Source organism: Urocampus carinirostris, chromosome 12, assembly GCF_059441175.1.
Source record: "Urocampus carinirostris isolate Australia breed hairy pipefish chromosome 12, RoL_Ucar_1.0, whole genome shotgun sequence".
Lineage (NCBI taxonomy): Eukaryota > Metazoa > Chordata > Actinopteri > Syngnathiformes > Syngnathidae > Urocampus > Urocampus carinirostris.
The window spans coordinates 17,569,820-17,595,263 of NC_142360.1; the positions used below are offsets into that span (position 1 = coordinate 17,569,820).

The 25,444-nt window shown below is 37.4% G+C and overlaps 1 protein-coding gene across 3 annotated transcripts in view; it reads left to right on the plus strand.

Annotated features, from left to right (window-relative positions):
• pde4ba (phosphodiesterase 4B, cAMP-specific a) overlaps positions 1-25,444 on the plus strand; it is a 201,962-nt gene that overhangs the window by 111,751 nt on the left and 64,767 nt on the right. For all 3 annotated transcript variants that reach the window (XM_088350230.1, XM_088350231.1, XM_088350232.1), the window contains 4 exons: positions 11,783-11,977; positions 15,575-15,611; positions 17,403-17,473; positions 22,277-22,329. In XM_088350230.1, the coding sequence (XP_088206356.1) occupies positions 11,783-11,977; positions 15,575-15,611; positions 17,403-17,473; positions 22,277-22,329 (356 nt within the window). The remainder of the gene's footprint in view (positions 1-11,782; positions 11,978-15,574; positions 15,612-17,402; positions 17,474-22,276; positions 22,330-25,444) is intronic.

A 25,444-nucleotide genomic window follows, 5' to 3' on the forward strand; every position in this document is an offset into this window, starting at 1 on the left:
TTTTGTTTATTTTTGGTTTTATTTCCCGCTTTTTAAGACATTTCTAGTCTGAAAATGTCCGTTCAACAGAAACGGTGTACATGCTGAATATACTGTATTGCTTGTGAAAGCGGTAACGTTTCTCTACGCCTTAATGCAGGGCTAATGAACCAATTCTAAATTAATTGGGTGAACCCACAACAGTATCACTGCAATGTGGTAATGCGAGGACACCTGCAAATATAAGATTGAAGGCCCAATGGCAAATTTCTAAACCTAGAAACAAATAATCCTGAAATGTGATTAGTCAAATGCTTAAATATGAAAGTACAAGTCTGGAAGCAGCACAAGCAGGAGAGAAGCAATGAAAGGAAACTGACAGACATTTTGAATCGCAGATCCCTCGGTTTTTGCTGTTAATGGGGACCAGAATCATCCAAGAAAAGTGAAAATTCGTGAAATAGCGTTGCAACTTCATAAAAGCCCCCAAAGGGTTAAACTTGTCTCGAGATGACGTCAAAACTGACTGAAAGTTCACGACTGTCACAAAATAACAATTATAGATCTATGAATAATAACACACAACACATAATTGCAGTTGAATGAATGTTTATATTGTCGTTATACAAAAGTAAAACGAAATTGGAGGGCTTCTTTCAGTGTTAGAAAGCCATTTAGGGAGCGTCTGGCTAGCTGCGCGCTATCATCGGCTATTCTCGGATCTAGCCGTTTCCCACGAATTCTTGCTCCAAGCCAGCCGTTTCATGGCTAATGTACTTGACGTTGGCAAGATACATGGTTCACAGCAGCGGCTTCGAAGAGTTGTTAGCCCAGCCGTTAGCAGTAGGCTGGACCAGCAGAACCGCTCGTGGCTTCTCCGGGACGCAGCAAGAGTTGCTTGGGGAACCAATAATAATCCACGAAGCACCCGCTGGTAATAGACATTTCTTTGAGCCCTTCAAACTTTCCTCAGGGTTCATTTTTAATTGATAATTTATTTTCAATGTAGCTGGGAAGCATAGCGAACAGCACCCACCGGGTGTTTTCCTGACAGCATATCACCATCACTCCCACCCAACACAGAGAACCCTCTCTAATCTGTCACTGCCGTTAAAACACAATGCACAATGCAAAGATATGACAATAAAGAAAAACTCAATTAAATTCAAAATCCACGAAGGAGTCAACCAGCAATAACCAAAGCCCGAAGTAACAAGGGGTCTTGGTGCTGTCTTCTATGTTTACTATCAATTTTGTCTTTATTCAGGCAAAGCACAAAAAACAGCATCAGTCTTTAAAAGTATTGATGGACCAAATATTTTAACCATTACATGACTCTGATTATTTTAGGCCAGCTGACAAGGCCTTGTAGGCTCTCATGGCCCACCACTGCTTAACATAATATAAAAACTAAAACAAGAGGTAAAATAAAGTCAACTAACATAATTATTAACCAAAATGATTTCCCTGTAGTACCTCCTGAACAGCAGCTGGGACATAAAATGGCACATGATACATTTTGAAGACGACAGGAAAATTTACAAAAATTGAAAAATTAGCTGAGAATTACTTTTTTTAATAGGTGGAAAGCTTGGAGAGTTTTTGATTGAAAAAATGTGCTCTTGCTCACAAAAGGTTGAGAAACACAACGATAACCAACCCTAACTCAACTTTGACCTTTCGTCTTACGAAAGATTAACAACAGCCATAAGTCTGACACTAAAACTCTCTGACGTAGTAAACATCTCATTTATATATTATCTACAAGGTTTTCATAATCAGTTTAGCAAAGGGCTCAAACCAGGGGTCCGCAGCCTTAGGCTCAGGACGCATGCGGCTCTGTAGTGCTGCGCAAGGGCTCCCTGGCGCTTTTCCATAAATGATAAAGATGTGGGAAGGAAATGTATGTATTTTTCAATATGTTTTTTTGTAAAAGGAGAAACATGACAAAAAACGTTTTAACCATTTCTGATTCTGTAAAAGTGTATAGAATAAAGATTGCATTAGAATTACTTCGGCACTTCTCACCTGTGCTTGTTTTCTTCTCTCTCCCGTCTTTTCTGAGTTGGAGCCGAAGGGGCAGCATCACAATGTAATGCTACACTCCTAATTTCAACACAGAAGTCACATTAAACAATGGTGCAAGAACACAATCTTTTCATAAGCACTTTTTAGTAACAAAGTAGCTGTTTTTAATTCAGTTATTTCTGAATTTTTAACAATATATACTAAGAATGACACTCAGGGAAATTAGTGTGCTTTGTTTTTCAGGCCCAATGATCAAGAGAGATAATAGGATGCTGCTGCATTTTACCTATACTTGTTTGACATTTGCACAGAAATCAAACTGAAACTGTATACATTTCATTTTCTTTAGCTTTTTAAAAGGCTGCCATTTTTTTTATTATTAATGCACCCTTTCTGTTGCCCAAATAAAGGGCACTCTATGCTCGTTCCATTTCGTTGTTTTTACAAATCTTATCACAGCAATTTTATAAAAGCAATGAAACAACCTGTAATTACTGTAAATAAGTTAAACTTGAGGCGGCATACAGACGCTGCCCTACTCACGATTGTTCGTAAGTTGAATTTGTAAGTTGCTTTAGTGCTATATTTTGTATATTTATATAAGTATATTTAAGGCTTGTATAGGTAACCTGTATTGTTTCGTACTAAAAAAAATAACATTTCATAAAATAATATGCTCTATAAAGATTAATAAAGTTGAGTTTAACTTACTTTTAGAATATGATCTTCAAGAGACTTCCTCCTCCGTAGAAGAAAGTGGCAGAAAAAAACGTTCCGACCATTTTCTCAACCGCATCAAGCTTTCTTATTCCACTTTCATTTCAAAAGAAACGGCTCGCCTCTTCTTTTACACTTTACACCAACCATCTTGAATGGATGCGCGAGATATTAAACATTAAGAAAGTTCTTAGCGCGCTAGAGATACAGTACATGTAGTATGTTTACACACGAACTAGGAAGTAGGGGCCGGATTTCTTCTTTGGGTTGGATGCTGGGTGACCTCTCACAGCGCCACGCTGCGGAGAGAAGCACTACAGAACTGTCCTCTATTTGGAAAAAGGTACGCACAATACAAAATCTAACAGCAATGTCAGCATCTTTTCCGACATGTTCGTATCTACCGTTTTACGTAAGTCAAATGGTCTTTAGTAGGGGAGCATCTGTATTAGATTGCTGCATCAGTCGTCTTAGGATGCACTGCATCCAACTTAGTCACTTTGCGCTAATAGGCAAGGCAAGTTTATTTGTATAGCACAATTCATACAAAAAGTAACTCAAAGTGCTTTACAGAAATGGCAAAGAGACAGGTTAAAAACACAATTACAGTTAAAACATAAAAGGAAAGACATTGAAAATTTAAAATGTGTTTTTTAAAATGCATTAAAACCTCAGATAAAACATAATAAAATCAATGAATTAAAATAAAGTGAAGAGTGCAGATAGAACCCTGTCAGTTGTATGCACAGTTGAACAGAGCTGTTTTCAGCCTGGACTTAAACACTGTCAGAGTAGACGACTGTCTGACGTCATCAGAAAGACTATTCCAGAGTTTAGCTGAATGGAACTGAAACGCAGTTTCACCCTGTTTAGTGCTGGCTCTGGACACCAGCAGAAGGCCTGTCCCTGAGGTTCTCAGGGTCCGAGATGGTTCATATGGGACCAACATGTCACAGATGTACTTTGGTGCTAGACTATGAAGAGACTTGTACACCAGTAGAGCTGTTTTAAAGTCTATTCTCTGAGCGACAGGAAGCCAGTGCAGAGACCTGAGCACAGGACTAATATGGTCGTACTTCCTGGTTCTAGTCAGGACCCGAGCAGCAGCGTTCTGGATCTTCTGCAGCTGTCTCAAAGCTCGTTTAGAAAGTCCAGTCCGAAGGCCGTTACAGTAGTCTAACCTGCTAGAGATAAATGCATGAATAAGTTTCTCTAAGTCTGGTTTAGACAGTAAACCTTTGAATATTGCTAATATAGATCGTACATACCCAGTGTTGCATTCATGATAAGGCTTATATAAGGCTTTTAATTGTTTGCAGCTCCAGTGTTTAATAGGGCCCTTTTGACATTTTGGGTTGCCAGACCCTGATTTAAACAGAGTTAAGGTTTTGCCTGCAATCCATATGCTTGCTGTTCCTGAATCAGATGAGAAGAGCAAGTGATGCTGAATTATGTGGTTTGCAAGTGATTGTCTGTCATAAAACAAGATATTGACCTGAGGCCTGACGCAGTCGAGCATTCAATAGTTTGAGTCAAGTGCAGGCATGCATGTGCCGACAAGTTCTGTATTGTACACGCAGATTTGCTGTGATCCTTTTGTGATTACTCTGGAATGACCAGTCCGCCACGAACACTTGACGGAAAATATATTTTTAAATCTATTTTTTAAAATACTCTTTTCTGTCGATCAAAAGTAGTAATGTCCCATATTTGTTTAAAACCTACAATTGGAGAAACTCGCTTTAACGTGGATTTTCATCATGCACTGTGTTTTGCATTATTAAGATAGTATTTATTGGTAAAAAAAATAAATAAATAAGAAAGAATGTTTACAGGTAAAGTATGCCGTACTTGTATTTGTAAACAAATGCTTGAGCTTGTAAAAAAGTTGTGTTCTTGGATTTCCCTGTTTTGTTGAGTATTTCATTGTAAAATGATCGCGTGAAATAAAGGTTACTACTTCATGGATTTGATGTATCACGGGATAAAAACTAGGGATGGCTGAAGTCCTTTGATGCTTTTCTATTCTGGTTAACATGTCAAATAGGTGGTCCTTTATAATGGGGTTGGCTCTACTGTAAGCCGAAAATGTCATCAAGACTGGGCAAAGAGCAGCCATTGATTTTCTTAGTTGTTTTTATGACTGTATGTTTTTTTCTGACTGCTGCCGTGCTTCAAGCATACCACACTCTGACGCCGTATAGTTTTTTTATCTGTGAATACTTTATTCTCCAGACCAGTGGTAGGCAACCCAAAACCCATATTGGACCCGCCCAAAAAAGGTTGCTCGGAGCCGCAAAAAATTAAAAGCCTTTCATAAGCCTTATAATAAACGTATGCTTTATGTGTCTATATTGGCCTACTATCAAAAAAGTTGGATGAAATGATCTTCTGGATAATGATGCACCATACTTTATTGTAGATTCCTGCCTCAAGTTCAACTTCATTCCAATTTTAATAAATTACATAATTCTCATGGCTTTGGAAAAATTAAAGAAATGCACTGAAGTAATCCATCACTTTCAATAGAGTATTCTGGTGCTGAATGCTCTTGATTTGTTGTTCGGTTGCTTGCCATTTTAACGGCCTTTTACTTCACCGAGGAGAGAGATAAGTGTTTAATTTTCTGCATTATTTCACTTTTGTTCTTGAAGTCTGCAAGTGTGTCCTCTGATATCTTGATGAATTATTGCTTTGTGTAGTCACCATCTGTGAACAGTTTTCCCCACTTTATTACCTCCTTGGTTTCAATAAAACGGGCGAGAGAAAGAGAGAGTAAAGTGAAGGAGCGTTGTACCAGAGTTCAGCTTGTAGCTCGAGAACTTGCATCAGTTCCTAGTTGAAATACATTGGTACCCCGGTCCTCAACCATAATGCGTTCCTGGTTGTTTGTTGAGTACCAATTTGGTTGAGTACTGAAATGGTTTTTCCCACAGGAAACAATGCTAAGTATTTTAATCCGTTCCACCCATTAAAAAAAATACCTAAAATATTAAGTAAATGTGTATGTAAACAACATTAAAGTCCATAAATGTGTACATAATACAAATGAACATAAAAAAGAAGAAATATAAACTATTTTGTATCTGTCACAGACCTTTGAACAGTGGTGTGGTGGCATACAGGAATGGGTTTGGGAAGGTTACTGCTAAGCCTTACTCTTCTCCTTTAATAAGAAACCTGTCCATTGTCAGCTGCTTCTTCTTTTGCACTATTTTTTTAAAGTGTGACATAATATTATCACATCAGCTTTCTTTATCGCTTCTTTATGTTTTATAAAAGTCGAAATTGTCAACTTTGCAATGCCATATTGCAAGGCGATATCGGACGCTCGAAAAACATTTTCATACTTCACGATTATTTCCTTTTTAAGTCCAGTAGTTTGCCTCATTGTTTTCCTCTTATCCTTCCCTTTATCGCTGTTCTTGGGACCCAAGTTCGAAAACAACGTAAAAGCACAAAACTAGGAAAATATTAACTTCTAAAATGACGTACGCCTTCACTCATTGACGGTCCGGTAGAAGTGGCGCTAAAGATAGGCTAACTTGCGCCGCTGAGTGTATCTCTGTTTCAATCGGCTCCACTTGTTACTCGCCAAATCTCATTCGATTCGAATATTTTCGGCTATTTTGACTCGGCTATTTTCGGTTGGTCACTGAATTCCGGGGCGAGTATGAAAACATTTTTTTGCTGACATTTTTTGGTCGAACGCTGATTTTGTTTAGGATTGAGGCGGTTGAAGACCGGGGTACCACTGTATAATATCTATTGCTGACATTTTTACAGCACTGGAACTTGTTAAAAGTGTTTTTGTGACGTTTATCCTCCTACTGAAACCATATTAGAAAAAAAAACATTTTTTTTCTATTTTCCTTTTCCTATGTGTAAAATTTTTTAGAAAAGCGCCCGAGAGCCCCTCGGCTGCGCTAAAGAGCCAAATGCGGCTCCTGAGCCGCGTGTTGCCAAACCCCCCTCCATAATATGGAGTATGAGGAGAGCGCTTTTCAAAAGTTTCCCCCAACTTGCAGGGAAAAAAACTTTTTGTGCATTACCCAATCCAGTTTATGAAGGGATAATGAATGGTGAACTTGATATTAATCACGCTTACAGAAAAATAATATGTACCAGTAGTTGTTTTTTTTTTAACAAGTCAAGTCATGTTTATTTGTATATCCCTTAATCACAAGGAGTCTCAAAGGACAGGACAGACCACAGATTATTGCAAACCACATACTGTTATTACACCATCCCCTGATTTAAAACAAACATGAAGGCAAAGAAAAACTCAAAAACCTCAACAAAACCTTAAGAAGGGACCGCACATGAGGTAGTCCACCTTCCAGGATGACCAGGCTGCAATGGATGTTGCAATAACAAATAATACACAGATATTGTCAACAAGAAATATAGGTCATTCATAAGCTATAAAATATACAGTGCATCCGGAAAGTATTCACAGCGCTTCACTTTTTCCATATTTTGTTATGTTACAGCCTCATTCCAAATTGTATTAATTGAATCTCTTATCTCAAAATCCTACACAAAATACTCCATTATGACAATGTTAAAAAGTTTTTTTTTTTTTTTAACTTTTTTTGAATTTATTAAAAATAGAAAACTAAGAAATCACATTTACATAAGTATTCACAGCCTTTGCTTAATACTTTGCTGATCCACCTTTGGCAGGAAATACAGCCTCAAGTCTTTTTGAATATGATCCCACAAGTTTAGCACACCTATCTTTAGGCAGTTTTGCCCATTCTTCTTTGCAATAAGCCTCAAGCTCAATCAGGTTGGATGGGAGACGTTTGTGCACAGCCATTTTCAGATCTCTCCAGAGATGTTCGATCGGATTCAAGTCTGGATTCTGGCTGGGTCACTCCAGGACATTTGCGGAGTGGTTCTGAAGCCAATCTTTTGAGATCTTGGCTGTGTGCTTTGGGTCGTTGTCCTGCTGAAAAATGAACCTTCGCCCCAGCCTGAGGTCAAGAGCGCTCTGGAGCAGGTTTTCATCCAGGATATCTCTATATATTGCTGCATTCATTTTTCCTTCTATCCTGACTAGTCTGCCAGTTCCTGCTGCTGAAAAACATCCCCACAGCATGATGCTGCCACCACCATGCTTCACTGTAGGGATGGTATTGGCCTGGTGATGAGCGGTGCCTGGTTTCCTCCAAACATGGCACCTGGCATTCACACCAAAGAGTTCAATCTTTGTCTCATCAGACCAGAGAATTTTGTTTCTCATGGTCTGTGAGTCATTCAGGTGCTTTTTGGCAAATTCCATACGGGCTTCCATGTTCCTTTTACTAAGCAGTGGCTTTCGTCTGGCCAATCTACCATACAGGCCTGATTGGTGGATTGCTGCAGAGATGGTTGTCCTTCTGGAAGGCTCTCCTCTCTCCACAGAGGAACGCTGGAGCTCTGACAGAGTGACCATCGGGTTCTTGGTCACCTCCCTGACTAAGGCCCTTCTTTCCTGATCGCTCAGTTTAGAAAGCCGGCCAGCTCTAGGAAGAGTCCTGGTGGTTCCAAATGTCTTCCATTTACGAATAATGGAGGCCACTGTGCTCATTGGGACCTTCAAAGCAGCAGAAATTTTTCTGTATCCTTCCCCAGATTTGTGCCTCAAGACAATCCTGTCTCGCAGTTCTACAGACAGTTCTTTTGACTTTATGCTTGGTGTTTGTGCTCTGACATGCACACTCAACTGTGAGACCTTATGTAGACAGGTGTGTGCCTTTCCAAATCATGTCCAATCAACTGAATTTACTGCAGGTGGACTCCAATTAAGCTATAGAAAGATCTCAAGGATGATCAGTGGATAAAAAATGCACCTGAGCTCAATTTTGAGCTTCGTGGCAAAGGCTGTGAATACTTATGTAAATGTATTTTCTTAGTTTTCTATTTTTAATAAATTCAAAAAAAGTAAAAAAAAAAAAAAAAAAAAAAAACTTTTTCACATTGTCATAATGGAGTATTTTGGGTAGAATTTTGAGATAAGAGATTAAATTAACACAATTTGGAATGAGGCTGTAACATAACAAAATGTGGAAAAAGTGAAGCGCTGTGAATACTTTCCGGATGCACTGTAAGTACTGTAGTTCCACTGAGGTTGCAGATTGAATCTAAGGGGGCAGAGCATTCCACAATATCGGGGCCCGAATTTAGAACGCTCTTGAACCTGCGGTTCTCTTCTTCGCCCTTGGGGTCACTAGTAGACCAGCATTTTCAGAGTGAAGGCAAAAAAAAAATGGCTGTACAAAACATCAGGTGAACAACAAAACAAAAGAACAATTGGGAACATTCTCATTCGTTTTCTCTTTTCTACATTTTTTTTGCATTCTCACTTTTATCTTAGGAGTCTTGACTCATTTTGGAATTCCCCGAATGGAGTCAAGTCAAGTCATGTTTATTTGTATAGTTCTTAATCACAAGGGGTCTCAAAACCTACATGACGGAAAGGAAAAACTCAAAAACCTCAACATTGAGGAAAATGAAAAAACCTTGAGAAGGGAATGGAGACATAATAAGCTTAATGGCAATTGACAGTGAATTGGTTTTCTCAGTAATGGTTAAAATCACTCATTTGAAAAAAATAATTATTAGGTAGAACAGTCAAACATCTGCAATATAAAAGAAACAAACCAAACAACCATTGATTCTTTGAAAGTTCCAATTGTTCAGAAAACAGTGTGCCTTGGCCAAAAAACAAACTGCTCCAGCGCATATACTGTAAGAAGAAGAGAGGAGACATATCATTTTTTAACCTGCAAGGAGAACAGGAGAAAACTGTACACATGCAAAAATTCCAATCTGTTGTAAGGGTCCTCCCCTTTCTTGTAATTAAATCCTCTAGGTTAAGAAAAGCAGATCCAATTCTGATCCCGGCATCCACATTTAAAATGTTAAATAAGTTAATAGCAAAATTCCTTTGGCAAAACAAGAAACCTAGAATAAAATACAAAACCCTGTTAGCTCCTAAAGAAAAGGGGGGCCTAGACCTACCCAATATTAAATATTACTATTGGGCAGCTCAAATTAAAGCACTCATCTTGTGGATTACTACAGACAAAGATGCGATATGGGTGGACATGGAGCAACGATCTTGTCCAAATATGCTGGTGGAATCGTTACCATACATATCAGTCACGAGGTGGAAGAAATTAAAAATCCAGAATGAATGGATTAAGGGAACTATTAAAACTTGGTCAACAATACAAAAAAAATTAAAAATATCAAGATCTGTGAATAGGGCTACCAAAATAGCGAAAAATCCAGACTTTAAACCTGGGGGTATGGAGGTAGGGTTTCAAAAATGGGCCCAAAAAGGACTGATGTTGATTACCCAAGTATTGGAAGCACAGGCAATGAAATCATTCGAACAACTCCAACAAGAGTTTGACCTACCCAGAAATGATTTTTACAAATATTTGCAACTAAGGCATTACCTCCAGAAACACGAGGAATGGGGGAAAATATGTAAGGAGCCAACTAAGGTAGAGGAATTATTAATATCGTATACAAAAGGACAATCAATAAAGGGGGTTATATCAAAACTATATAAAGCCCTGAGAATGGATCTCAGTAATGAGGACATGGCAGTTAAGGAAAAATGGGAACAAGAAACTAATGTAGCGATAAAAGACAACGAATGGGAAAAAACATTGAAAGAGGGACACAAAATAACCAACAGCCCGACATGGAGGGAGTTTGAATGGAAAGTAAAAATGCGATTCTTCTATACACCCTCTATCACTTCAAAATATAAAAATACATCAAATCTATGCTGGCGTAACTGTGGGGGGGTCGGTGACTTTACGCATATTTTCTGGAATTGCCCTGTAATATTAAATTTTTGGAGAAGTATCCAGAGAGAAATAAAATTAATCACGGGCTGGGAGTTGCGGTTGGACCCAAAGGCTTACGTAATAGGAATTTTGCCAGAAGAATTACTATCTGGTCAACAGAAATATATACTAAGGGTAATGCTTCTGGTAGCAAAGAAAATGATCACAGTGTCCTGGCTGAAACCACAACCTCCTGACATAAAACAATGGAGAGACAAATTAAAGCAAATGTACATTATGGAAAAAATCACTGCAAAACTTCAACTGAAACTTGACCAATTTGAGAAAAGATGGAAGCCTATCACACAAATTTTACTTGATGTCTAAACACCTCCCCCTATTTATTATGTGTGGTTTTTTTTTTTTTTTTTTTTTGTGTATATTTTGATTTATTATTTTATATATATGTATATATATATATATATATATATATTTATGTGTATATATATATATATATATATTTCTTTTTGTATGGATGTATTGTATGAACATTTATTCTTCCTTTCTATTAATAGTATTTTTTTCTTCTTTGTTTCTTCTGTTATTTATGAGTGTGTCAAATGTATATATTTTGTGTTGATGTATGATGGAGGAATCAAACCTCTGTCAAAATTGGTGTGAGAAATAAAAAGTTAAAAAAAAAAAAAAAAAAAAGAAAAGCAGATCCGCCCTAAAGGTTTCGGAAATCAAATAACAGCAACGTTATTGGCCAATGGTAACCATAATGTAAACAGTGCATAATAGTTAAAGTAATGAAAAACAGTGAGCAATAATATATTTTTTGTTATTTTATTTTCAATAAAGCTTTTTGAAAGTGCTTATAGACAAAAATGGGTCGTCCCCAAAACACTCGCTTGTATCTGACTAATGGCCATCAGCAAATGAGCATGGTGCACTGTAGCGTGTTAATTCCACCCTTTACCAGGTCAAGACTATCCGTGCATGTCTTTGTATATATGATCTTGCAATTATTCGTGTATGTGTGTGTGAGTGTGTGTATCCCTGAAGAGGATGCAGGCATTAATCAATCTGCGCTTCACTTGTTTTATCTTCAGCCAGTTAGTTAAAGCCGTGCAAGGCCACTGAGTGCTTCATATTCCAGAGACATTGGATACATTCAGTCAATCAATAATGTTTAATTTGTTCAATGCCAATTTGGTTTTTAAATTGTATGACCGATCAAAATCAATTTGCTACTTTGTTTGCAGTTTTGATGTGGAGAATGGGCCTTCATCCGGCTGCAGTCCTCTGGACCCACAAGCTTCCCCCGGCTCGGGACTTGTCCTTCACACCAACTTCCCGGGTCACAGTCAGCGCAGAGAGTCCTTTTTGTATCGCTCGGACAGCGACTATGATCTTTCACCCAAGTCTATGTCACGGAACTCCTCCGTCGCCTCTGAGCTGTGAGTAGAAATATGAACGTGTACATTCTTTGGCTGCATCAGAGGCATAGCTACAAAACTGACAATGGTTTAATGTAGTGTTTTTCTAACCTTTTTGTGCCAAGGCACATTTCTTTCAGTGAAAAAAAATCCCGCAGGACACCACAGGTCGGTGCTGTTGCATCTCCGGTAAAAGTAAATTCAAATGAAAGATCCTTTCCTTTCCTAGACTGCACAGGCACACATATTGGATAATTTCCCATGTCACCGTACAGTCGGACCTCTACTTACGAATTTAATTTGTTCCGGGAGTAGATTTGTACCCTTAAATATTTGTAAGTAGAAGCACATTTTTAATGTAAGTCCGCTAATCCGTTCCAAGAAATGCAAAAGTATATATTTTTTTTTAATAAATAATAAAAAAGCATCAGAATATGAAACAAATACATGTTAAAATTACAATACCAGACCTAAAACTTAAAACGAGAGTCACACAATGTAAAAAAATCAAAAAATAAAGGAAATAATAAAAATATTCTCTTACTTTTTAACTGGCCTTTATGTTTACTGGTCCTCAGCAGGGTTTTTTGCGTCCTATTTTTTGAAGAACTAATTGTAGATGTATTACGGCCATATATCTTGGCGACAAATATGGATCCTCTTTTCATACTGTTCAATTATTTCCTGCATTGTTGCAATGTCCAGGAAAACTCTATTCGGTTTATTTTTTCCTTGATGCTCACTTTTCCGTTTATTTTCTCCTTACTGCTCGGTTTTTGAAAGTTGTTCTTGGGGTTCGTCATTAATCGTATCGTTAGCATATAGAACGCACAGTACTTTTTATGGAGCGTGAATGGGACCGGAAGTGGACACAAAGAATAAGCGGTAGACACAAGAGCATGCTGGTGCTCACCCATACGAATCGGGTTGCCAGGAACAGTACTGCGCAGCGCCAAAAAGCAGCGCGCACGGTACTGGTCCGTTTATTCGTATCCTGAAAACAATTTCGTACTTCAAGGTAATTTTTTTTTACGCTTAGTTTGCTGAATAACCTGAAAAATGTGTGTGTAGAGACGTTCGTAAGTAGAGCTATGACTGTACGGCAATTACTACAGTATACCTCAGTAGCCAAACAAAACACTGCAACACAGCAAAACACTGGTTTAGTCTGTTATTACAGAAGTTTTCGAATTTGGACCCGAGGACTATTTGCGTGCCAATGATCTTTTTTTTTATGCACTCTGCCGAATATGCTAATAATATTTGCCCCTAAACGTGTGTTTTATCCAAACATGCAAAAAATGGTCATTCGTAAGTTTGATTTTCTTTTTAATATGAGCAAAAATAGCAATTAGTTATAGTTACTAGTTATTTCATTTAACAGTCACCCCCCAGATTACTGACCAAAATACGCATTACTCCAAAAGTAACTATCTTCTTATAAATTACCGTATACTGTATACTCACATAAAAACGGACCCCCCAAAACTACACTGAAACAGCTAAATAATAAAAGAAATAGGAGGAAATGTGTACTCCAACCAGTGGAAGCGGGGAAGCCTTCATATGTCTTGGCTTAGGAAATCTTGAGAACTTGCAAACGAAGTTTTAGCCCAGGCATTTATTTTTAATTCTGGTTTAAAACCACTCGAAAATCTCTGGGTACTGCCAGAGACTTTATTCTCCAGGCATGGTGTATTGTAGAAATAATTTTACAAAAAAAGATCAAACCAGCACACGTTTAAAGTAAATTCTGTGCTCAGGTTTGCCTCATTGGTTTCTCATTACTTTGTTGTTGTTGTATAGGCCACACCCCTACCCCTCACACTGCCCACCATTCGCTACTGATGACACACAACCAAAGATGTGCCTATAAGCTTACTCCCCGATTTAAGTATCTTATTTCATATTTGTAAATTTGGCTTGGATGTAATTATATACTGTAGGGAGAATATCTAATGAGGAGAAAATAAACATTCTTGTACTCTGAGTTTGAGACAGCACCGCCATAACTGTGAATATAAACCCATAAACCCGGATCGAGGTGTGTGACAATGTAAATTAAGCAAAAGTACTCAACAATCAAAGAACAATATAATTAGTTATCTGTATTTATTCATAATGTAGGAACACAACAAGTAGTAACAACATTTGAGTTACAAAATGTTATTAATAAAGCATTACAGCACTCCTTTGTAACGTGTTAGTCCCAACACTGACTATGACCCTTTTTTAAGCATTTAAGAATAACCATACAATTAAAAATACAAAACGAATAGGTCAGCAGTGTTTTATTGTAATTATATCTGATGAAATAAATACAGTGCCTTAAAAAAGTGTTTTCCCCTTCCTAATTTCTTCAGTTTTTGCTTGTTTATCACACACAAAGATTTCAGATCATCAAACCAATTTTAACATCACACAGAGACCTCGCAAGGAAAAACCGAAAGCAGTTTTGAAATGTTAATTCTAATTTGTTAGGGCACGAAAAAAAAAATCAAAACCTATCTGGCCCCATGTGAAAAAGTAAAAGGACTTGGGCCACTTTTATGACAGAAAAGTTTACGATAACTGGTAATGTGGAGTAGTTTTGGCCCACCATTTGGCATACTTTTGGTCATGTGTGCCAGTTGATTGCACTAATAGTTACATTTTTCCAACTCTCTTCATTCAGTGTCTTGACAAAATAATTTTGTGTTGATCAAACATGATAAAAAAATGCCACTCATAATACTATGAACAGTTAGCTTTATAACTATTAATACTTATTTGACTATCAGCATATTGTAAAATACAATCATGGATATAAAATAATAGTGCATTCATTAAAACACGCAATTAACTGTGTGACTATCAACATATGGTATATTGAACAAACTGTGGATGTCAAAATTAAAACATTCACAATTAAAAGGAAAGAAAATGATACGTGTGTTATTTTTCTTTTCAAAAATAGGAAATACCAGCTCGGTGGAATACCAGCTCGGTGGCCTTGTGGGAGGTTGCTGGTTATTTTTGGTTATTTAGGGTGCTTTATTGACATCTGCTGGAGAATTGCAGTCGCATTAGGTGTTAGGTGCGGTTTCTTTTTGTCTGCGATTTCGAATCAGTTACTCTTAAACAGTATTCTTAAAACAGTTTCAAAATTTAAATATTTTTCCCATCCATTCTGAAATATGATTTTCAATGTTTTGCAGGTCTGCCTGTAACAGTTTTCCCTCCCAATTGGCTGGTCTTAGGAGGAGGCAGTGTACCTTCCGTTTTCTCTAACATTACTTGTTGAACATCGGATAAGAAGCTGCTTTTTGATAGATACTAAACCGTGATGTTGCTGCTAAATATGAAACTCTAAAAAGTATGACAATGATTTGAAGTGTCTTGTTTTTTCCCACTTCACAAAAATAGATTAGTTGTCGTACAAAACACCTCACAAGGTCACACACCCTCCTGGACTGGAGATTCTTAATAATGACCGTCCTCCAGTGTTCTTTATTGTATGCTACTGGCCGGATTGTAGAACTTCTGTCTGTGGAAAATGTGAAAGAATTGAAAACACAATCTGCAATGATTTCTCTTTATAGAAACAATTTTCTAATATGCATTTCTGTTTCCCTGCAGACACGGAGATGACCTGATTGTGACGCCTTTTGCACAGGTAAATATTTCCACAAAATTCAATGAAATATGTTAATCGAGAACATCCTTGGTCAAAAACATCAATCGAAGAGAAAGTGTCATAGGAAATTATTTGAATAATCCAAATTTTTAATGAATACGTATTTTCAAGTTGTTAATGTAATACAGACACAGCCCTACTTACGAACGAGAAGCATGTTGAGTTTGTTTGTAAGTTGCTTCAGTGCTATATTTTGTATGTTTAACACTTGTATAAGTAACCTGTATTGTTTTGAAACTGAAATATAAATGTTTAATAAAATAATATGCTCTATAACGTTACAAAGCAGGCTGAATGATGAAGCGTAGTACTGAAAAACAAAGCTACACATTAGGAGTTGATATTCTGTGGTCTGTGAAGCCCTTTGAGACTTCTTGTGATTAAGGGCGTCACAAATAAACATGACTTCACTTGCCTATAAAGATAAATTAAGTTTCACTTACTTTTGGAAGAGTTAGACGACTTCCTCTTCCAAGGTAAAAATTGGACAAAATAAAGCGATCAAACCATTTTCTCAACCGCATCAAGCTTTCTTATTCCCCCTTCCTTTCAAAAGAAACGGCTTGCCTCTTCTTTACACTTTACAACAACCATATTGAAAAGATGCACCAGATATTAAACACTAAAAATGTCAAAGTTCTTAGCGTGATAGATACAGTACACCTAGTACAGTATGTTTACACACGAACTAGGAAGTAGAAGCCGGATTTCTTCTTCGGGTTGGATGCTGAGTAACCTCTCACAGCGCCACACGCCAGTAGTGACAGAAAGAAGCACTACAGTACTCGGAAAAAAGTGCACACAATACAAAATCTAACTTACGGCAATGTCCGGATATTTTTCGACAGTCTGAAAAAATGTTCGTATCTACCGTTTTGCGTAAGTGTGTACACATATTCTAAAACGTGCAAAATGAGATAAAATAATACATGTTTTTTGCGTAATATCTATATATATTTCATCCGTATTCTCCAAGATAATGCATTTTGAAGACAGCCTGTCTCGTCTTTGACTTCCTGACCTGTGATGTCATCCGAGTAACATTGCCACCCTTGTAATACATTTGAAATAATGATTTAAGTGTTAAATAGTCAAATAGGGTACAACTGTTTTAGGCCAAGTTTTGGTACTTTTGTGGAGAATGTATCGTAAGTGGGTGCAGCAATGGTACAGCCAAAATGGGGCCAACTTGAAAAAAGAGAGATAACGGGAGCTACCCATCATGCAGGCTAGCCGGCTACTATAGTAGGCTAACCAGGACAGATCGGCAAAAAACATTTAGCAAGCAGCAGGTCAACCCGGGAACCACCACAAAAAACCCGGAGAAGGCTACGAACATAAACCAAGCTGGAAATCCTAACAGAACGACAATTTACTAGATGGCTTGACCTGCTGTTAGCTTGCCATTACTAGCACTAATGATATTGTTTAAGGCTGAGGTGCACGCAAAATCGTTTGTCTCACTACTGCCCTCTGCCATGAGACAAAACAAATGTGTGCCTCACTCTGCAGATATTCAGCACAATAATACGTTACATACTAATTGTATTAATAATAGTCATAACAAAATGTGAAAATGCAGCGAGTTTGAAAAGAAAAAAAAGAAAAATTGTTAAGTTAAATAAGAACCAACTTTAACACTGGATAAATATAACCAATTTCATGTACTTTAAGTGTATGTTTGCATGAAGGCTGTGCTTCACCTGCCTCCACTCGCAGCATGTGAGTGGAATAAATGATGAGTGAACATCTTTTGTTTTTCATTTCCAGGTCTTGGCAAGCCTTCGAAGTGTGAGGAATAACTTCACTGTGCTGACCAATGTCCAGTGTGCCTCCAGCAAGTAAGTACTTAATTCTCTGCACACTCATCCAGTTATTGCATTTTGGAGACAGCCTGAATGCACATTTTTTTTTCAAAAGAGAATTGTGTATTTTTTTGTTCATTTCTAACATTCTTGAACAGCATTAAATATTTATCTGTTTTCTCTAATACTCGATATAGTTTTGTTTATTAATACAGCGCCGCAGATTTTGACGTAAACATCATAAAAAGAGACGTTCTGACTGAAAGCCACCCTCAAAATAAAAAAAATATATAAGCTGTAGTTTTGTAAGCCACCACAGAAGGGCAGTCACGAGCTTTTCCAAAATTGGCTTAGGTTGACGTCTCTTTTAAATGCATGCTACTCCACTCACACCAGTTATTTGACATGAATCACTTTTGTGCACATGCACTAAAGTAAAACGTGGGATTTGGTTGCGTTGAATTTGAACATATTTGCCACAATAACTCATCAAACGTGCATGTACGCAGGAGCATGTACAGCGTGCACTTTAAGTGTCTGTATGTGACTGAAAATACTTTCATAAACGGTGTAAAAAACAAAAAAATCACAGATTTGTGACTCTCCACACAAATTCGCTTTTTTATATATAATAAAGCTATATCTATGCATGTATATATATATATATATATATATATATATATATATATATACATAATGTGTGTATATATGTATATATATGTGTGTGTATATGTGTATATTTATATATATATGTGTGTATATATATGTGTATATATATATATATATATATATATATATATATATATATATATATGTATATATATATGTATATATGTGTGTGTGTATGTATATGTATATATATGTGTACAGTAATCCCTCGGTTATCGTGGTTAATGGGGACCAAAACCACCCGCGAAAAGTGAAAATTCGCGAAGTAGCAACGCCCCTTTAAAAATGCTTAAAAAAGATTAAAATAAATGCATATATTTTTGTTTTGTTTTGTTTTATTTTATTATTATTTTTTTTAGACACGGTTAATGGGGACCAAAACCACCTGCGAAAAGTGAAAATCTGCGAAGTAGCGACGCCCCTTCAAAAATGCTTAAAAAAATATATATACATATACAAATCTTAATGGTCCACAATTGATTTTTTTCAAACAAGCATGGCTCCATTTATTATGACGGCCATGTACAAGGTAATTCAACTGAGGTCAAGGTGGTTTCTTTTGTCCAGACACAAAATTCGGCATTTCTTACGCCATCACAAAGCTGTTTTGTCGCATCATCAGCCAGTACTTCTGTGCGTCTTGTGGTTGATGAATCTGATTTGTTTGATTTTTAATGTCATTTCTTCCTTTTTGTTTTTTTCGAACACTGCTGCCATCACCTTAGTCATACACTGATTATTCCTAAACCAGAGAAAGTCTTCTTATGTTTGGCCAATACCCAAGATTGCAATTTGTTGTGGCATAGATATAACAATAACTTTGCTGGACTGCTTCAAACTGGCAACATTTTGCTTTCTCAGGTCTGAATTAGGAGGAAATTCTTTTCAAAAGAGCTGTGCTCTTTAACATAATGGTGCTTCACATTTTTACTTCATTAAAGCTACCGCCTTTAAACATATTAAGCACATTGTTTTTTTACTTGCAGGTAGCAAAATGGACGCATATTTGTCCGTCCATTCCTCATTGAAAATGGCCTTTTACAATGTCCACTTTTTGTCTTATAGTCATTGTTGCGCACGCCATTTTTTTCGGATTCGATTTTCAACCTGCTGCTCGTCCATCCATCCATTATCTGCACCGCTTATCCTCAGGAGGGTCGCGGGGGGTGCTGGAGCCCATCCCAGTCATCTTCGGGCAGTGGGCAGGGGACACCCTCAACTGGTTGCCAGCCAGTCGCAGGGCACACAGGGACAGACAATTTACTCACTCATTCACACCTAGGGACAATTTGGACCAGCCAATTAACTTGAGCCCGGAGGAAACTCACGCAAGCACGGGGAGAACATGCAAACTCCACACAGGAAGGTTTGACCTCATGACCTCAGAATTGTTCCGCACAAGCGCTAACCAATGCGCCGCTGTGCTGCCCTGTTGCATGTAAACAAACCGTAAACTGTAAAGTGCCGGGTACGACTCGTGTTCCTCGGTCCAGCGTTCGAGCTCTCTCAGCCAATCAGCGCATTGTTTTCATGGAGATGACAGCCCATAATACCATGTCACCCAAGCAGAAACTTTCTCCCTCTCTCTTACATACGTACAGTTTGCAAAGACTCCAGAGCGCATGCAGTGAATACAACAAACGTGTGAATAAGGGAGATGTTTGACCTAAAAACAAAGAGAAATTGGCGACGGACAAAAATATATTTTTTTATGTTTTGTTTAAAAAAGTGCCGTTAGCCCCGGGTCCACAGAGAGGTGTGCCATGGTCCGGTTGTGGACCGCGCTATTTGAGAACCCCGGCTTTCCACTTTGTGCCATCTAGAGAATTTTATTGCAATCCCTTCATAAAGTTTCAGTCGTCCGTCACAGTCTTTTATTCTGGTAGCTCGGAGATTTCTTCTCACACAATTCCAAGATTTCGGATTCAGCGTTTGATTCGAAAGGCCAGTTGGCATTTCAAGGTGCAGTCGAGATCAAACATCTGTTTTCATGCCAGGACGATGTGAATGCTGGCGGTGAGTGGCACATTTATTATGAGGAGATTGTTATCCAATGGGATAACAGCAGTTGTCAATATCGCACCTCATGGTGGCGAGGATTGCTAAAAATATGCAGTATGTAGGGCAGCCATGTCTTGATGGATGCTGTGAACCAGACGAACAGTTTCTTGTTTTATTTACCTCTACTAAAAGGTCGACATGCATTCGAAATGAAAATAAAATATGATAAAAAGGACAATAGGAGGTTTTTAATCTTTAATTTGTATATTTGAAGTAAACCCAAGTGACTTTTGTTATGTCAATTCTGTGAATTCTACACTAAATGGTGTGGCGTCCTCATTATTGGCAAAGCATTTCAGTTTGTGACTCAAATACTGTGATTCAGAGGTGGGTAGTAGCAAGTTACATTTACTCCGTTACATTTACTTAAAGATGTTATTGAGACATTTTGTACTCCGAGAGGTATTTTTAAATTACGATACGTTTTACTTTTACTTGAGTAGTTTAGTGAAAAATGCGAAACTGTACTCTTACTCTGCTGCATTAAGCTACATTGAACCTGTTACATAAATATGCGTCTATCTGTTTTAAGGTGCAATTAATTTGTTAGAGTCCTCGTTTCTTTTATTTAGATTTGACCAGGTGGCACTTGTGAGCAGGGTTACGAAGGTTTTTCTATAACTGTATTGTACACACAGTACATATATATATATATATATATATACATATATATATATATACAGTTATATGCAAAAGTCTGGGCACCCCTGATCATTTTCAAGATTTTCTTTTATAAATCATTGGTTGTTCGGATCAGCAATTTCAGTTAAATATAACAAATAGCAGACAAACACAGTGATATCTGAGAAGTGAAATTAAGTTTATAGGATTAACAGAAAATGTGCAAGAATTGCCTAAGCAGAGGAAGGCAGGTGCATACATTTGGGAACCCCAACAGAAAAATGACACCAATATTTAGTAGATCCTCCTTTTGCAGAAATAACAGCCTCTAAACACTTCCTATAGCTTCCAATGAAGGTTTGGATTCTGGTTGGAGGTATTTTTGACCATTCTTCTTTACAAAACATATCCACTTCAGTCAGGTTTGATTTTCAATAATATTCAGGTCTGGGGACTGAGATGGCCATTACAGAACATTGTACTTGTTCCTCTGCATAGTAGAATTCAAGGAGTGTTTGGGGTCGTTGTCTTGTTGAAGTTCGGTTAAAATGTTAGGTTAAGAAAAATGCTATTTTATTCAAATATGCAAGTTTATATAATAGTCGACGTATTTTGATTAAAGTAATAAACCAATAATGTTTTTTACGAATGAAGTTTTTTACCATGATACACACAGCCCCTTTAATATTTTCATATCCATTCTATGAAATGTTTCTTTGAAAATTTTGAACTGTAGTGGCAAAAGGTTTTGAAATGATCATCATATGATAAGAAGACTACTAATGTAGCTGTCGTTCTTTGTTTCATTATCTTTCTTTATTTAATTATCTTTCTTTCTTTCCTTCTTTCTTCCCTTTCTTCCCTTATTTCATTCAATCTTTCTTATTTTCTTTCTTTCATTCATTATCTTTCTTTCTTTTTTCCCTTTCTTCTCTTATTTACGGCTGTCTGTCTGTCTGTCTGTCTCTGTCTCTGCCTGTCTGTCTCTGTCTCTGCCTTTCTGTCTCTGTCTGTCTCTGTCTGTCTGTCTCCGTCCGTCTGTCTGTCCGCCTGTCTGTCTTTCCTTCTTTCCGTCTTCTTGTTTCCTTCTTTTTTTCGTACATTATCTTTCTTTCTTCCTTCCCTTACTTCCCTCCTTCCTTCTTTCCTTCTTTACCTCCTTCTTTCTTTCCGTATTTTTTTCTTTTTTCCTTATTTTTTTCTTTCTTTCTTTGTTTCTTTCTTTCTTTCTTTTGTTTCTTTCTTTCTTTCTTTCTTCCATTTCTTTCTTTCTTCCCTTTCTTCCTTTCATTATCTTTCTTCCCTTTCTTCCCTTATTTCCTTCATCCTTTCTTTCTTTCTTTCTTTTTTTCTTTCTTTCTTCTTCATTGTTATTGCAATTTTATTGTTCCCTAATGAGAAAATGCAGACAAAAGTTAAGCGAGTTAAATTCAGTCCATCATGGCACTTTTTACAGCCCATATTAAGGACCCATTTTTTTCCTTTCAGGAGGTCTCCGGCAGCTGCTAACCAGCCTGCTGTCACCAAAGTGTGCCTCCCAGGTAAGAATCTCAAACTAAATCCATTTGAACTGTTCCCTGGTAATGCCATTACAGTACCTTTTTTCAACATTTCTGATAATGATTATTGAAAAAATAAATTTCCAGTGCTACCAACTAGTCAAAATCTTCTGTAGTTTTCAGTTTATAGCAAATTTTTGATGAAAACTACAAAAATTGGGGGAAAAAAAATACATTAAGCAATTTTTTATTGACAATGTCAATTGTTTATTGGTTATTTATGGTGCATTAGTCCCATCTGCTGGACACTCGCAGTAACCGTAGGCTTGGTGTGCACCCACTTTCATTGGCGCTCTTAAGTGCTAGTACAAAGACGTCTTCAAAATCTGAATTCTTTTTCTACATTTTGGAATATGATTTGAGTCTTCCTCTGGGATTTCTCACTGAGTTTACGGCTGTACCGCCCTGAGAACGCCCTGTCTCAGAAAGCTAAGCAGGGTTGGGCCTGGTTAGTACTTGGATGAGAGAGCGCCTGAGAATGCTAGGTGCTGTATATCTGTCATCTGGCGCACGCTATGCTGCAACAGCATTGACTGTACCCGGTGCAGTTAGTGATAATGAATTACCCCATGGGGACCGAATAGAACTAGGTAAATAAAATTAATCTACAACAGAAAAAAAGTGGTTGATACAAATATGATATGATTTTCCGCTGATTGAGTGTTAACAGTTGCCTCTCTCTTTGAACGTGGGATTTTGCAGCATGTGTATGTTTCCGTCAGTGAAAATGCATGTCTAAACATGTGTGAACAAGCAAAGAGTTGCTTTCCAGTATTGAGAAGCGAGTTTTATGTTACACTGGGGACGGAAATCAGAAGTTACAAGTGTAGAAACAGAATCGTCAGATATCATGAAAAACTACATATTACTATTATGCAGTAAACAACAGCTTAACATTGTTAAAGTTCTTGAAAATACGAATTTTCAAGAAAACTTCGAGGAAAAACTGCCACTATGAGAGGATGCATCTCAAGCAGAACTTTCACCTGATTGCTTTTCTGCACTTCAATATGTAAATAAGGTGTTTCATAAACTCAAGCGCACATTGCTTGCAAGGTAACATATTATAGCAAGAATACTGAACCTATGCAATAACTTTTCAGTGTGTTTTTTGATGACCATGGCGACCGTGGACGTGCACAAAATGTCTTCCCTTTCCCCCCGATGATGTAGCCATCTTTTTAGCAAAAAAAAAAAAAAGCAGTAAGTGTTAATTATCTGTACTTATACTTCATTTTTCTCACTACACTGCTTCGCCTTCTATGCTGAATCACTAGGCAGCTGGGATACATCGCTGTATGGACAAAGATCAAAGTCATTCTTGCCATCTAGTGGTTTATCATACTGAAATCATTGCCAGAGGCATCGTACAGATGCTGCCCTACCTAGAAACGAGATAGGTTCCGAATTTGTTCGGAAGTTGCTTCAGTGCTATATTTTGTGTGTTAATTGTTTATATAAATATGTTTAAGGCTTGTATAATAAAGATTTATTGTTTCGTATTGAAAAATAAACTTCATAAAATGATATACTCTACAAAGATAAATAAAGTTGAGTTTAACTTACTTTTAGAAGATGAGCTTTAGGGGGTAGGCGACTTCCTCCTCTGTGGTAAAAAGTGGTGGAAAAAAGCGATCCAACTATTTTCTCAACCGCATCAAGCTTTCTTATTCCACTTTGATTTCAAATCAAACGGCTCGCCACTTCTTTACACTTTACACCAGCCATATTGAATGGATGCACGAGATATTAAACAATAAAAATATCAAAGTTCTTAATGCGCTGGAGATACAGTAAAGAATGTTTAAACATGAACTAGGAAGTAGAAGCCGGATTTCTTGTGGATGCAGGTGACATCTCACAGCACAACACGGCAAAAAGAAGCACTACAGTAATGTCCTCTACTCGGAAAAAGGTGCACACAGTACAAAATCTAACCTACAGCAATGTCCGGATATTTTTGACATCCCCAAAAAATGTTCGTATCTACCATTTTTTGTAAGTTGAATGGTTGTCTGTAGGGGAGCGTCTGTATTTACTGACCAGCAGCGTCAAAGCCTTTAAATATATATATATATAAAAAAAAAAAAAACGAAATGTATGTTCACGTTTTGGTACTCATCAACATTGCTTCTGTAAACTTTTTAATACGTTTTGGCACTGAGCGGGTCAACATTTGTCTCAGGTACTGTGACTAAAAATAGTGGAATAAAAAGTTTCCATACCACTGGTGGTCCACTGCTCTGACAAATAAGCTGAACTTGGACCTGTTAAGAATGTGACTTGTTATTTTTTGACTTTTGCTTTGTGAAGAATCAGGAGAAGGTTATTCAGTTATTATCTGTTGAATTGATAGTGTTATTGTCTATTTCCTAGCTTTTGTTCTGTTGGTTGTGGCTTCTTGGAACAATATATATTTTACATTTAGGCAAGGCTGCAATTGGCAGACTTTTTCAGTTACAAACTGTTCCCTCCTCAGAGAATGAAAACGTTATGTGACCTCTACCGAAGATAGTTTGAAGAGCCCTGATTTAAATGCTGTTTTCTGCTTCTAATGTGTAAATGGAAGTGCAGTGTTGCCTGATGAGTGTTTCATAGAAAACGATTGTGAGACCGTTTTTAACCTTTTATTCTATCCGTGCAATTGTTGTGTGGCAAGACATGGTGCATGAGTGCTGATTTGACATGTTGTATGTTGTGCGAGCGAATGTGTTTGTGCACGTGCACGTGCGTGTTGTTGGGAGGTGTTCCTGTGGCTCTGATTGACGTCAGAGCGCCTTTCTGTGGCTTCTGTTGACTTCCTGACATGCAGATGGACCAACTTTTCACTTCCTTCATCAGAACCACAGATCATCAGGTGCTGTTTGTGTGTGTATATGATCAAGTTTGAGTTTTGGAAAAAAAAATGTCAAGGGTGTTATTGTGTGAGTGACTTGGTGGAGGAATATGTGTTGGGCATATTTCTATTAAAGCTATGTCAGACATCTGGCCCTCAGGCCCCTTTATTGGTTTAATCTGGCCCGCAATATATTTCAGAGTATGTCAAAAAACAAGTGAGTCTTAATGCATTTTCTTTTAAATAAATGCAAACCAAATG